This window comes from Staurois parvus, unplaced genomic scaffold, assembly GCF_062004578.1.
Source record: "Staurois parvus isolate SC_StPar_1 unplaced genomic scaffold, SC_StPar_1.0 ptg000187l, whole genome shotgun sequence".
Lineage (NCBI taxonomy): Eukaryota > Metazoa > Chordata > Amphibia > Anura > Ranidae > Staurois > Staurois parvus.
Genome location: NW_028317983.1, coordinates 7,144,608 through 7,159,073, shown reverse-complemented (window position 1 = coordinate 7,159,073; position 14,466 = coordinate 7,144,608). Strand labels below are relative to the sequence as shown.

Genomic DNA, 14,466 nt, shown 5'->3' with positions numbered 1-14,466 from the left:
AAACACGACGAGTTGTGTTTCTACCAAACAGTTCTATTTTGGTTTCATCTGACCATATGACATTCTCCCAATCCTCTTCTGGATCATCCAAATGCTCTCTAGCAAACTTCAGACGGGCCCGGACATGTACTGGCTTAAGCAGGGGAACACGTCTGGCACTGCAGGATCTGAGTCCCTGGCGGTGTAGTGTGTTACTGATGGTAGCCTTTGTTACGTTGGTCCCAGCTCTCTGCAGGTTATTCACTAGGTCCCTCCGTGTGGTCCTGGGATTTTTGCTCACCATTCTTGTGATCATTTTGACCCCATGGGGTGAGATCTTGCGTGGAGCCCCAGATCGAGGGAGATTATCAGTGGTCTTGTATGTCTTCCATTTTCTAATTATTGCTCCCACAGTTGATTTGTTCACACCAAGCTGCTTGCCTATTGCAGATTCAGTCTTCATAGCCTGGTGCAGGTCTACAATTTTGTTTCTGGTGTCCTTCGACAGCTCTTTGGTCTTCACCATAGTGGAGTTTGGAGTGTGACTGTTTGAGGTTGTGGACAGGTGTCTTTTATACTGATAACAAGTTCAAACAGGTGCCATTAATACAGGTAATGAGTGCAGGACAGAGGAGCCTCTTAAAGAAGAAGGTACAGGTCTGTGAGAGACAGAAATCTTGCTTGTTTGTAGGTGACCAAATACTTATTTTCCACCATAATTTGCAAATAACTTCTTTCCAGATCAGCCAATGTGATTGTCTGGATTTTTTTTCTCATTTTGTCTCTCATAGTTGAGGTCTACCTATGATGCCAATTACAGGCCTCTCTCATCTTTTTAAGTGGGAGAACTTGCACAATTGGTGGCTGACTAAATACTTTTTTGCCCCACTGTACGTGTGTTTCTATTGATGCACCAAATGTAGAGAGAGACAACCCTAGCCCCTGTATTGAAGGGTGACTCCATAGGATGCTGCAAGGAGCCACCCTGAAACAAAAACCTGGGGCACCAGCTTAAACTGCAGTGTAGGCAAGGAGAGACCCCCGGTTCACATCTATGCGGCTGTGCATGCTGCGTTTTGCACGGGCACGAGAGCCCATTCTTTTGAATGCACTCCCGTGCCCGTGACACGCAGGGAAGAAGTCCCTGCACTACTTCTGAAAACACAGCCCGCACGGGAACCTCGGTTCCCAGTACGGTTGCATTTTCCAGTTCAGACAGCCTGCCATTAGAACTAATGGCACCCGCCCGTGGGTACGCATTTCTCCTTGCGGGTTGAGCGTCTGCACGGATTTTCGTGCGGATCCGGAGCGGCACCACCCGCACAGATGTGAACCTAGGGTGAAGGATAAAGAAGCTGCATGCTTAGTAAGTGATTAAATCAGCTGCAGAAATGCTTACAAATCACTTAATATAACTCTTAATTGATGAGTTATACAGGCTTTTAAACCGACAATTTTGGGTACTGTCATTTCTCACTGTTTCATGGGCACATGCAATTGTAAGGCTTGACATATTTTGGTATATATTTACTGGATGTAACCTAATCTTTTATATTTCACAAAAAAAATGGGTATTGTGTTTGTGTGCAGTTTGTTTTTAACTGAAATTATTGGTTTGCCAAAGAGTTTTGCTAATATCGTGTGGCATAAAAAATTGCAACTGACACCATTTTATTCTCCAAGGTTCAGAAAATACCGTATATAGTTTTTGGGGGTTTGTACTTATATCCTGGCCTAAAATGTGCATTTTACCGTGTACAAACAATTTTTTTTCATACAAATAAATTTTTATATATTTTTAATATCATTTCTTGTTGTGCCTTAAAAGTCTCAGCATGTCAGTTTTTTTTTATAAATTGTTTGAGTGTAATAGGGATGTGGCACATTTTACATATTCATGTGCACAAAATAAAAAATCGAAAAATAGCTCTGCCGGTGAAGGGGTTAATGAAATAAATCCTGGATCTGTATGAAAAGATGCTAGCCCATAGAGCGGATACCTTTTTTTTTTTTTTTTTTTTTTTTTTTTCTCCAGCTGGAATATATGGTTGAAGTATCCTAAAGCGTTGAGACCAGGGGCGGACTGACAACTCATGGGGCCCCCGGGCAATAGGGGATCATGGGGCCCCTGTGTCCTTGCCCAAACTTAAAAAAGCCTATGAAAAAGGTACCAGGGGCATCTCATGGGGCCCCCTACTGACCCCTGGCCCTCGGGCAGTGCCTGAGTTTCCAAATGGTCAGTCCACCCTGGTTGAGACCCGTATGGTAGTATTCTTCTATGATCTTTGCTGTTTGCACTGTAACCCTTTGATAGCCTTGAAGTAGGTATACAGGAGGAGTGCTTCACTTGAAGTCTAACCCTGATAGGACGTGTGACACTTGGTTCATACTATCCCGTACGCTGTGAGCTGGTTTTGGGAATCAATGCGATACCCGCAACCACCCACCGCTGCATTGTGTTTCTCTTGCGAGATGTGCAGGGTGCCATTCATTCTGCAAGACACCCCAACGCATCTCATCCCGTGGCGCAATCTGCACAGCAACCGCATGGTCAAAAAGACCATGCGACTTCCATGCTAATGCATTTTGGAAAAGGTGCATGCACCTTTTCCTTGCATGAAACTCGGGCATAGCAACCCATTCAAATGAATGTGCTGCCGTGCCCACGCAAACGAGGGCCACATGGCCTGCACTAGTGTGAACCAGTCCTAACTCCCATTTCATTCTTGTTAATTTTTCTTTTTTGGTACATAATTTTTGATTAGACCTGTCCACAGCTTGCTACCATTGGCAGGTAGTTTTACGTCGACTACGTAATTGTCCTTTTTATCGTTATGTTTTTATTAGAGATGCACTGATGTACCGGCGGCCGAAATGTATTAGCCGAAAATAGTGTTATTGGCATTTTGCCAATCGGAAAAAAGGGGCTGAGCATTTGCAGTGCGCTCTGCGTTTTTGCACACACGATTTTGCCACATTTTTTGTTTTTTGAATGTTTTGTTTTTTGTTTTTTTGGGGACAACTTGTTGCTGGATAGATTAAAAATGCAAAACACAGCAAGACATGCTGGTAGGTGAATTAGTTTGTGTCTAAATTGTCCCTAGTATGTGTATGTATGAATGTGAGTTAGGGACCTTAGATTGTACACCCCTTGAGGGTTAGGGACTGATGTGAATGTACAATATATATGTAAAGCTCTGCGTGAATTGACGGCGCTATATAAGTACCTGTAATTAAATAAAACAACACATGCCTTTTTAATGCATTTTCAATGGATTTCATGTCTGTTTCACACCAATGCAGTTTGCATTTTGTCCATTTTGTGCACCTGCATTTTTGACTAATTTTTTTTTATGCATTTTGTGTTTTTTGAATGGGTTTTTTTTTTTGCCGGGCAGATTAAAGTAGCGAAACGTGTGAAAACTACACGCACTTTATGCGTTTTCTTCAGCGTCTCCATTGAAGTCTGAACTGCTAATGTTTTGCCTTTAAAAAAGTCCCTGACCCTTTCCAAAAACGCAGCAGCTCAAAACAGCATTGATGTGAATGTGTCGCATAGGAAATCATCTTAAATGGACTGTAGTGTGTTTCTACAAAAAGCTTTAAACAATGCAGTAGTGTGAACCAGGCCTTGATGGGGAGGTGTGTTTTTTGTTGTTTTTTTTTTAAACTTGCCACATATGCTCTAAAAATGCGGCAAGCAGGATTTTTAACCCCGAGAAGCACAATGGACCAGTGTAAGGACATACATTGAATTTAAAGGGATGTATTTTCTTGTACCTTTTTTTTAAACACAAAAGTGCTGCAAAAACTGCTCAGTGTGAAAGCAGCCTATCGACCTAAAAGGTGCTGAAAATAAATTGATATTCGTGATATTAATTAAAAAGTCTAATAACGTACAATTTATAAATAAAAAAAAAAAAAAAAACCTGTCCTTTTTGGTTTTCAGCCAAATGCATCATGAATTTTTGGTTTCGGTCCAAGAATTTTCATTTCGGTGTACCACCAGTTTTTATGATGTGTTCTGAGATAATGACAATTTTTTTTTTGTTTTTTGGATATTATGTAAGAGGCTGGTAACTATTTGATATTGTCATTTACTATGTAAACAGAAATGCTGTCCCACTTGTTTCTTGTTAACCTTTAATAAAAATATAGGTATTAAAATCAAGTAATAAACCATGGAGAAATATGTATGTATGGCAGTCATGTTTTTGGTTTGTTTGTTTTTTCCCTTGACATACACTGTAGAATTTTATTGTGTTTTAGGGCCAGTTCATACCGCATTCAGTCCAGTACAGGTTTTTTTTTTTGTTTTTTTCTGCATCGACACATTGATATTAGGTTACTTGGTTTCCAATGACTTAGTTCACACCAGTGCGGTCAGTTCCAGTGTGTTACTCTTCCAGAAAAACAAAAGTAGAATATGCTGCATTTTTTTCTGCACTGAACTATACTGGAATGCAAGAGGCAGCACAGTGGCTAAATGGTTAGCACTTCTACCTGGCAGTACTCGGGTTGTTGGTTCGAATCCCAGCCACGGCACCACCTGCCTGGAGTTTGCATGTTCTCCCTGTGCCTGCGTGGGTTTTCTTCGGGTACTCCGGTTTCCTCCCACACTCCAAAGACATGCTGGTAGGTGAATTGGATCCTGTCTAAATTGTCCCTAGTATGTGTATGTATGAATGTAAGTTAGGGACCTTAGATTGTACACCCCTTGAGGGTTAGGGATTGATGTGAATGTACAATATATATGTAAAGCGCTACGTAAATTGACAGCACTATATAAGTACCTGAAATAAATAAGAAAAACACATAAAAAATGCACTAGAACGTACATAAATTCACTGGGACGCACATGTCATTAAGTTGAAGAAAAAGAAAGGAGAAAAAAAATGAACCAGAACACATGAAAAATGCACTGGAATGCGCATACAAAAACACATCCGAAACACATCTGGTGTGAACTGGCCATTAATCTCCTGGGAATAGCATGAACAGAAATTCCCAAATAAAACCATTTTTTTTTCTGTTTTCATTTGCTCACCAGGACACTTTCAGCCTTGGCTCATTGGTCTGCGATATTTGGAGAGACTAAATACTTACCTCTGCTGGCCTTTCCATTTGTCAAGCTTTTTCAGAACAATCAGCTCATCTGCTTTGAAGTTGTTGCTACTGTTACAAGTAAGTTGTTTTTGTGTTTGTTTTGTTTAGAAAGAATGTCCTAGTGTGAACATTTATAGCATTCAAACCTGTTGTTCTGATCATATTAGCCAGTAGTGTCCTTCCTCAGGTGTGAAACGTGCAAGTAGGAGTGTGCGTGGGGATTGTCCTCCCAAAACCCGGAGGGCCATGTATTGGCCTAGCCTGTGATAACCTATTATGTGCCTCTGCAGCTAACTGGTGTCAGCATTGGTTCGAGTACTTCCCTAATCCACCGATCAACATCCTTGGCATGGTTGAGAATGTTTTGGCACATCACGACAAGGAAGTTCTTCAGCATTTCTTGAATTTTGGAGTTACGTCTCAGGTAACCGATACGCCTTTTGTATAGTAAGCTCTCAAATCAAAGCATTATATTTGTAGATTCAGTAAATTGATATTCAACACTCAGTTTTTTTAAGCTGCTGATGTAATCACTTACTGAATATGCAGCTTTATCTTTTAATCCCTGCTTGTGTTCCAGTTTTAAGCTGGTTTCATGACTGCTGCAAAGCGAAACAAAACAAAAAGGGCACCAACCTCGCGCATTACCTCAATAACCAAATTTTATTCAATACAGAATGATACTCACAAACAGCGAAGTAATTCAAGCATTTAAGTCCTCACAGGGACTTGAACATTAGGCAGCCTGCGCGAGTCCCCTCATAGGGGTAGAAGTAGAATTGTTAAAATGTTTTGTTTTTAGAAAATCCATTTTAAAAAATTTTTAAAAAGGAAAGGGACACTGCATATGAAGTGATATACCAAGCATTAATAATATATGTAAAATAAATGAATGTAAAATAATTATATGTATATATAAAATCGATTTTCTAAAAACTAAAAATTTTAACATTTTAACAATTCTACTTCAATATAAGTTCCATTTGAAAAATATATATAATTAATGTATTGTTTATACTTATACACATACCTACTTCAATCAGTCACTATCCTCATCAGGACATGATTGCAAATTGAAATTGAAATTTTTCAATTGTTTTATTTCCAATGCACTTTAAAGGCGTGTGTGCGTGTGTGCGTGTGTGTGTGTGTGTGTGTGTGTGTGTGTGTGTGTGTGTGTATATATGTATGTATGTATATATATATATATAGATAGATAGATATATATATATATCGATAGATAGATTTTTTTAATGTATTTTTAATTAAGTTTTATAATGTATTTCTATGATTGTATCACACATATATATTGTTATTTATTCGGATGACACCTTGGCCCCTCCTCCCAGCCTGAGACTGCCCAACCCAGAAGGGAGGGTCTAGCTTCAGTCCTTGGGTATATATGGGAGAGAGCACTCATAGTTCAGACAGCTCTGAGGAAGAAGGGATGCCCTTCGAAACGCGTCAGCTGCTCTGAGTGTCTATCTCTATGATGGGACTCGCGCAGGCTGCCTAATGTTCAAGTCCCTGTGAGGACTTAAATGCTTGAATTACTTCGCTGTTTGTGAGTATCATTCTGTATTGAATAAAATTTGGTTACTGAGGTAATGCGCAAGGTTGGTGCGCTTTTTGTTTTGTTTCGCTTTGCAGTATTGGTCGGGCTTCCCCAGCCTTGTTTGGAGCTGCACAACCCTATATGCACTGGTGGTCAAATTTTTCCAGTTCTGGTTCCATCTATCTGGGTCTCGGAGCGCAGGAGAGTTCGTTTCTGGTCACAATTCATGACTGCTGCCCCAGGTTTCCTGGTTCAAGGTGGATTCTTTCTCCTGCAGTGTCCCATGGAGCCACCCTTGCGTGCAGGGACTAGATTCGTGTCTCTCCTCAATAGAAACACCCATCCCATACATAGCCTATAATGACAAGGCACTTTCACACTCCTCTCTCCACCCCCCTCCCTTTTCCAAGTCAACAGACTGACTGGAGATTGCACCATCCACTGTTAACTCTTTCCTGTGAAGGCCAGATGTTCAGGAAAGCAGCTCTGAGAGAGCAGGAGCTAGCAGCATTGAGAGTTGTAAACTGCAAGTGCCGGTGTAAGAATAGTTTTTCAGGTACTTATATAGTGCTGTCAATTTACACAGTGCTTTACATAGATATATATTTTACATTCACATCAGTCCCTAACCCTCAAGGGGTGTACAATCTAAGGTTCCTAACTCACATTCATACATACACATACTAGGGACAATTTAGACAGGATCCAATTAACCTACCAGCATGTCTTTGGAGTTCCTGGAGGAAACCCACGCAGGCACAGGGAGAACATGCAAACTCCAAGCAAGTGGTGCCGTGGCTGGGATTCGAACCAACGACCCTAGTTTTGCCAGGCGGAAGTGCTAACAATTTAGCCACTGTGCTGCCCGGGGCCCCTTCAGGAGGCGTTTGGGCGGCACCCTTCATCTTGGTCTTCGTTTTTTCTATATTCAGTTTTGTTTCATCATTTTTGCCTGAGATATACGAGAAATCCGTGCCTGTGTTCACATAGTAATTTGTTCTTAATATTCCCTGGCGGTTTTTACTACACATAGAATCATACGTCATGCCTTCTTGAGCACTTCTGAGGAAGAGATTTTTGTTGATCTCGAAACGCGTCAAGTGCGAACCATGCATGATCCATGATTAGATTTGCAATATCATCTATGATGACACCGCCGCAATATGTATTGTAGCTTTATATTTATTTTTGAAGATTGTAAAAATAGGGGTTAGGGACTGATGTGAATGTACAATATATATGTAAAGTGCTGTGTAAATTGATGGCGATATATAAGTACCTGAAATAAATAAATGCACTGTCAACAAGATTACCTGCTGGTGGGTACTGATAGGGCTTTGCTACTATGAGTGCGAAGTGATGACCATAAGGAATTTGCGTGAGAAAGTGTTGATGGCCAGGTCTATCCAAAGAAGCATTTTATAAAAAATCTCTTTTGAATTTTTGAAATTTATCATTCAAGTAAATTTGCGCCGTTAAAGTCCCACCAAAAAAAGAGGACTTTTCCCCCCCTTGTATTCGTTAGGGATGTTGGCACTTTGTGTATTATATCCCTTCCTGTCTCCAAGGAGAAATCCCTGAGCTTTGTCTGCATTGCCACACATTACTTACAAAAAAAAAAAAAGTTTAAATTGCTTTTTGGTGAAGTTTGATTTGCTGTTGAATGAAAGTCCCTGTATTCTAGGTTTATGCCTGGCCACTCCTGGAAACTCTGTTCTCTGAGGTTTTAACCAGAGAAGAATGGCTGAAGCTGTTTGATAATGTGTTTTCCAACCATCCCTCTTTCCTGTTGATGGCGGTAGTGGCCTATGTCCTGTGCTCGCGCTCCCCTTTACTGCACTGCAACCAGAAGGAAGACATTGAGGTACCCTCTCTGCTTTGTATACAAGTTACTCTAATGTAAGGAAGTGAGAGGCTGTAATGCATTTATCTCTTTGTACAAAAGCATGAAGCATGTTTTTGTTGTAAAAAAGTGATGTAGAAAGTATGGGAGGGCATAAGGAAAATGCTACAGTTTCAGCTTAACCACTTGACCACCTGAGGATTTACCCCCCTTAATGACCAGGCCTCTTTTTGCTACTCGGCGCTGCACTAATTCAACTGATAATTGCGCGGTCATGCAATGCTGCACCCAAACGAAATTTACGTTCTTTTTTTCACACAAATAGAGCTTTCTTTCGGTGGTATTTGATCATCTGTGCGCTTTTTATTTTTCACGCTATAAACCTAAAAAGGCCAAAATTTTTGAAGAAAAACAATATTTTTTACTTTCAGCTATAAAAAATATATCGTAAACTCAAAGTTGGTTATAAATTTAGGCCAAAATGTATTCTGCTACATGTTGTTTTTGGTAAAAAAAATCCCAATGAGTGTATATTGATTGCTTTCTGTGAAAGTTATAGCGTTTACAAACTATGGTATAGATACTGCAATTTACGCCATTTTTCTGCTATACAGCACTGCGCTAGTTTAACGGACAATTGCGCGGTCATGCAATACGGTACTTAAATGAAATTTACATCCTTTTTTTCCCCACAAATTGAGCTTTCTTTTGGTGGTATTTGATCGCCTGTGCGGTTTTTATTTTTTGCACTATAAAAAAAAAGGCTGACAATTTTGAGGAAAAAAAACCACAATATTTTGGACTTTTTGCTAAAAAACATGTCCAGTAAAAAAAAAAATGCAAAAATCAAATTTAGTCATAAATTTCTGCCAAAATGTATTCTGCGACATGTCTTTGCTAAAAAAAAAAAAACCCAATACGTGTAAATTAATTGGTTTACGTGAAAGTTATAGCGTTTACAAATGGTGGGAAAGATACTGGGATTTTTAGGTTTTTTTTATACTAATAATGGCGGCGATCAGCGAATTATGGCGGCAATCAGGGACTTATGGCAGCGACCAGCGACTTATGGCGGGACTGCAGCGGACATTCTGACATTGGGGGGTACTGACTTGGGGTCACTGACATCCCCAAAAACACTAACACAGTGATCAGTGCAAAAAAAAAAAAACTGACACTGTACTAATGGCAATGGGGAGGAAGGGGTTAACTTTATTTTGCAGGGAAGGGTTATAGGAGTGAGGGGAGTGTTTTACTAGGGGGCGGGGGTGTGTGCTGGGCGGGACAAGGCTGATCGAGAAAGAGAAACTCTTCTTTCTCGATCAGCTCATCCTCGAGCTGACAGAGAAGTGACAGACAGCACAGCTACTGCAGCTGTGCTCTCTGTCACTGTTTGCCGCCGATCGCCGGGACATAGCCGCTAACGAGCGGCTGTGACCCGGCGACTGACATCTGCGGCGGTGATCCGCAGGACAGATAGGGCGGCGGCGCGCCTCGCGCGCGCCCCCTATTTGTTTACAAAACACACGTCTTAAAAAGTGGTTTTGCCTGTGAGTGCCGCCCTGCCGCCGTATATGTACAGTGGCTGGGCGGCATGCGGTAAAGTGGTAGTAAACTCTTACATATACCCAGTAAAGTGACTGGCCTCAGGTGATACACAGAATTGAAATAAATCCTCCTACATAAGTTGTACCTGTTTATCTGCTCTTCTCCACATCTGTTCAGAGTCCAGCTTTTTTAAAGGGGGCAGAGAGCTGAAATTACACTCTGCAGAGCTCAGTGAGAAGAGTTCTGAGAGCTAATTGGAGGGAAAGAACCCCCCCCCCTTCCACACAGCTCATAGTAACAGAGCTGAGGCTGTCAATCTGCTGGAGCTCCCTCACCAATTTTCTCTTGGTGTCAGGAAAACCTGTCAGAAGTGATTCATGCTGATAGCAGAGGAACAAAGCAGCAGATAGAAATGACACGTAGTGTTCCTTGGGCATTTCATACGCCCCTTACTCCATCCAAGTTCAATACCCTTAATAGAAGAAAAAAAAAACAAAAAAAAAACAAGCTCAGTGACTGTTTACTGTCTCTAGAATGCAAGTTTTAAGTGCAAAACAGACAAACGTTAAAAATTATGATAAAAATAGCCAGTATATATATATATTCTCTTTCATTGTCTTGTGGGCAGGTAGATGACACAGAAAGAGGCAGTATATATCGCATCAACCATCCTGGCTATGCACTGTGGCAGTGTGTGAATTGCTAACAATATGAAGAAATCCAGCCTGTTTATCTCTTCTGCTCTTTCTCACTCTCTTCTTTTTTTGTTTGTGTTTTCTCTTTCTAGTTTTTTTTTTTTTTCTCTTTTTCTGTCTGTCTTCTCCTTCTTTGTCTCTTCCCTTTTCGCTCTTTCTCTTCCTCATTTTCTCTTGCTCTCTCCTCTCCACCCCACCATGCTTTTGCCTGTTTACGTAGGATTTCTGTTTGTCTGGCATTCCATGTACAGCTTATTCACATGTATATGTTGCCTTTTGTGTTTCTGCAGTATTTTTTCCATCACCGGAATAACTTGGATATCAACTTGATGATTAAAGAATCGTACCATCTCATGGATGCCACCCCAGCCGAGATCCACCCTCAGCGCCTTCTCAGTGAATTTGTGCCCCTCACTAAGGGACAGTATCCCATATTCAATAAATACCCCAAATTTATTGTGGATTATCAGAGTCAAGAGAGGGAGAGGCTTCACCAGGAAGAACTGGAATACTTACGAGAGAAGTATGGGAGACTTTCACTGTTTAATGCTACAAATATTACCAGAAATCTGCAGACACAGCCCTAAATTCATTATTTATTATGGCATTTAAATAGCTTTTTCACATGTCTGAATTCTTTTTTTTTTTTTTTTGTAGTGCACAAAATGGCGAAAAATGTCGTCAAAACCCAATGCTGGCCTTTTTTTTTTTTTTTTTGTCAGGGGGTATATTTGTGGATTTTAAGTCGGCTGCAAGCTAATCTTTGTAATATATTTGCAGGCAAATAACCCATGAAGTTGAAGCAGAAGCAATAAAACGCAGAGCTGAAGATGAAGCCTGGTATCAACAGCAAGAGCTCCTCCGAGGAGCAGAGCAACAGAGACGCCAACTACTAATGGATGAGGAGCAAAGACTTCTGTACCAGAGGCAGAGGTAATGCCCTTTACCATTTCTATGCTAAATAATACTATAGGGTCTGTCCAGACAAAACAAAGATTTAAGTTTTTGCTAGATTCTGGGAAGTTTACCTATCCATAATGTTCTATCTCAGTGATGAGACCTCTATAGATTGATTTATACTCGCCTAAATCGGCTTGTGCACTCTTTCTTCAAGACTTGAATGCTTCAAAGCCTAAATGCCCAGACCTAATCTAGCTTTGTTGGTAAGTATACATGTAAGGCCATTTCTATATTTGATGTTATGTAGTCAGGCTGCTACTTTAGGCTTTGTTAGCTGGTAAAGTGGTTGTAAAGGTTTAAGGGTTAGAGATACAACACCTCCTGCGCTCGGGGACCCAGATCAGTAGAGTGCCGATAAACCAATATAAAGTATGATATATAGAAGTTCCTCCAGGACCGGTCAAAGGTTGTGCGACTCTGACACGAAGCTGGGGAAGCTCGATACAAATTGTAGTAAAGCACAAAAAAAAAACAGCGCACCAACCTTGCTCATTACCTCAGTAAGCGATGAGTAGATTTATTGATATAGGAAATATACTCACAAGAGTAGCAGTATAAAATCCCAAAAACGAGCTCTGACGAAGAAGGGACCCCCCCCCATTCGAAATGCGTTGGCTTCATCCGGAGAGTCTCCCCTCTGGATGGGATTTGCACGTGTCTCCCAAACCGGGGACTCGGTTTTGGGATTTTATATCGTTTATACTGCTACTTTTGTGAGTAAATTTCCCATAGCAATAAATCCACTAATTGCTTACTGAGGTAATGCGAAAGGTTGGTGCGCTCTGTTTTTTTTGTTCTTTACTGAAGATAAAAAACCTTCTGTGTGCAGCAGCCCCACCTAATACTTGAGCCCCATCGCGATCCAGCTGTGCGCAAGAGCCTCGGACTTTCAATCACAGCCAGTGAGTCAATGAGGAGAGGGGGTGGTGGTGCTGAGCCACGCTCTGTGTATGAATAGACACACAGCAGCGGCTTGGGAGCGAGCCTGCTTAGGTGCCCCCATAGCATGCTGCTTGCTCTGGGAGCAATCAGCAGGAGGAAGGGACCAGGAGTGCTGATGGGGGACCCATGAAGGAGGATCAGGCCTGCTCTGTGCAAAACCACTGCACACAGCAGGCAAGTATAACATGTTTGTTATTAAAAAAAAAAAAAAAATTCCTTTAATATTTGAAGTGCTACTGCAAGGGGTAAAATACCCTGTTCTGGCAAGACATTGGAGAATTGGACTGCTGCTGTCTTGTAAACTAACCAGCCTGGGCAATCCGACATCCCAACCTGCTCCAATCAACAGCACTTTTGCTCCCTAAGCAGCACTGTTGATTGGAGCTCTGCTTGAAAAAAGCAGTCTGGCTCTCAACGTGCGCTCCTTATTCTACAGTACAAAATAGATTAGCATTGCTTTAGCAAGGGGCTGCATGCTTGAAATCGTTCATCTACAGATTGCGGTTAAGATTGGGTTGTAGATGAAGTACAGTCATTCATGAAAATGTACTTTTTAAGTGATTGTAAACCTTGAATTGTTTCTTAATAAAATAATAAAACTTGTCATACTAGTCTGCTTTGTGCAATGGTTTTGCACAGAGCAACCCTAATCCCTCCTATTCTGGGGTCTGCTACAAGTGCTCTAGCTCTTCCTCCCTCGCTGTGTGCCCCCATAGGAAGCTGCTTCCTATGGGGGCACTCATGCGTGCTCAATCCTGAGCTGGGCTTTTTGCGTCTATTCAGATGACACAGAGCCCGGCTCCACTCTGCAACCCCCCCCCATCTGTCTGCTCACTGGTTTTGACTGACAGCAGCAGCCAATGGTTCTCTTCGCTTTCAGCTAAGCCTGCGAGAGCTGGGAGAGGAGCTTCTGCAGACATGCACAGTACTGGATCGAAATTAGGCTCAACTGAGTATTTAGGGGGGCAGGGGGGAGCTACTCTTTAAAAGGTTTTTTACTTTAGTGCAGAGAATGCATTAAGGTAAAACAAAATGTTATCTTTGCAACCAATTTACATTTATTTTGCGTATCTCTCATTCATTTTGTATAGATAGTTACATTTCTTTAGATGTCGACATCTTCATTTTCTGACTGTAACCCTGGCATATTACCAAGTCCCATTTTTCCTAGGTTGGCAGCTATCAAAAGAGAGCTCAAATTAAAAGAGCTTCAGCTTCTGGATGGTGCACGCAGGCGCTTCTTGAGGCACCAGCAGGATCAGCGCAAGATGGAGCTCAAACGCCTGGATGATGACATTGAACGCAAGATGTGCATGCGAGAGAGAGAAACTGCAGCTGTCATGCAAGACGTGGAGATCAAACAGATGGAACTGGAGGCCCAGAGACGCTTTTATGAGCAAGTATGTTCTGATCCCAGGTCTCATCTGGATGTTCTGTTACTGAACTACACAGGTGTATGACCTTTAGTGTAATAAAAATGCTAAACGTAAAAGTAATATAGAGTACTGCCCTCCCCTCTTTATGCCTGCTCCATTTTTCTGGCAGTCCTAAATTTAAGCTGCAGATGAAACCTGGAATTGCTGCACAGGTACAGATACCTCTGACATCTTTTGTCATTTTATAAATCAGTGTATGTTAAGCTAAGAGTAAGGCAAGTGTTGGCTCCCTTGTCAGGGTTTTAATGCTGTCTGTGTTTTCACTGCGGAGATTTACCTCTTTTGCTATAATTACTGGCAGCCATTGTCTCTAGTTCAGAAGGTAAGAGGAAATCCATGATTTTGTGTTGTCACAGGAACATGTGGTGAGGGGATATCTTCCAGTGGGGAAAACATGTTCTG

The 14,466-nt window shown here is 41.4% G+C and overlaps 1 protein-coding gene across 2 annotated transcripts in view; it reads left to right on the top strand.

Annotated features, from left to right (window-relative positions):
• Positions 1-14,466, top strand: part of TBC1D31 (TBC1 domain family member 31) — a 73,282-nt gene that overhangs the window by 44,617 nt on the left and 14,199 nt on the right. For both annotated transcript variants that reach the window (XM_089677537.1, XM_089677536.1), the window contains exons 11-16: positions 5,030-5,163; positions 5,376-5,509; positions 8,325-8,504; positions 11,017-11,249; positions 11,507-11,659; positions 13,800-14,028. In XM_089677537.1, the coding sequence (XP_089533663.1) occupies positions 5,030-5,163; positions 5,376-5,509; positions 8,325-8,504; positions 11,017-11,249; positions 11,507-11,659; positions 13,800-14,028 (1,063 nt within the window). The remainder of the gene's footprint in view (positions 1-5,029; positions 5,164-5,375; positions 5,510-8,324; positions 8,505-11,016; positions 11,250-11,506; positions 11,660-13,799; positions 14,029-14,466) is intronic.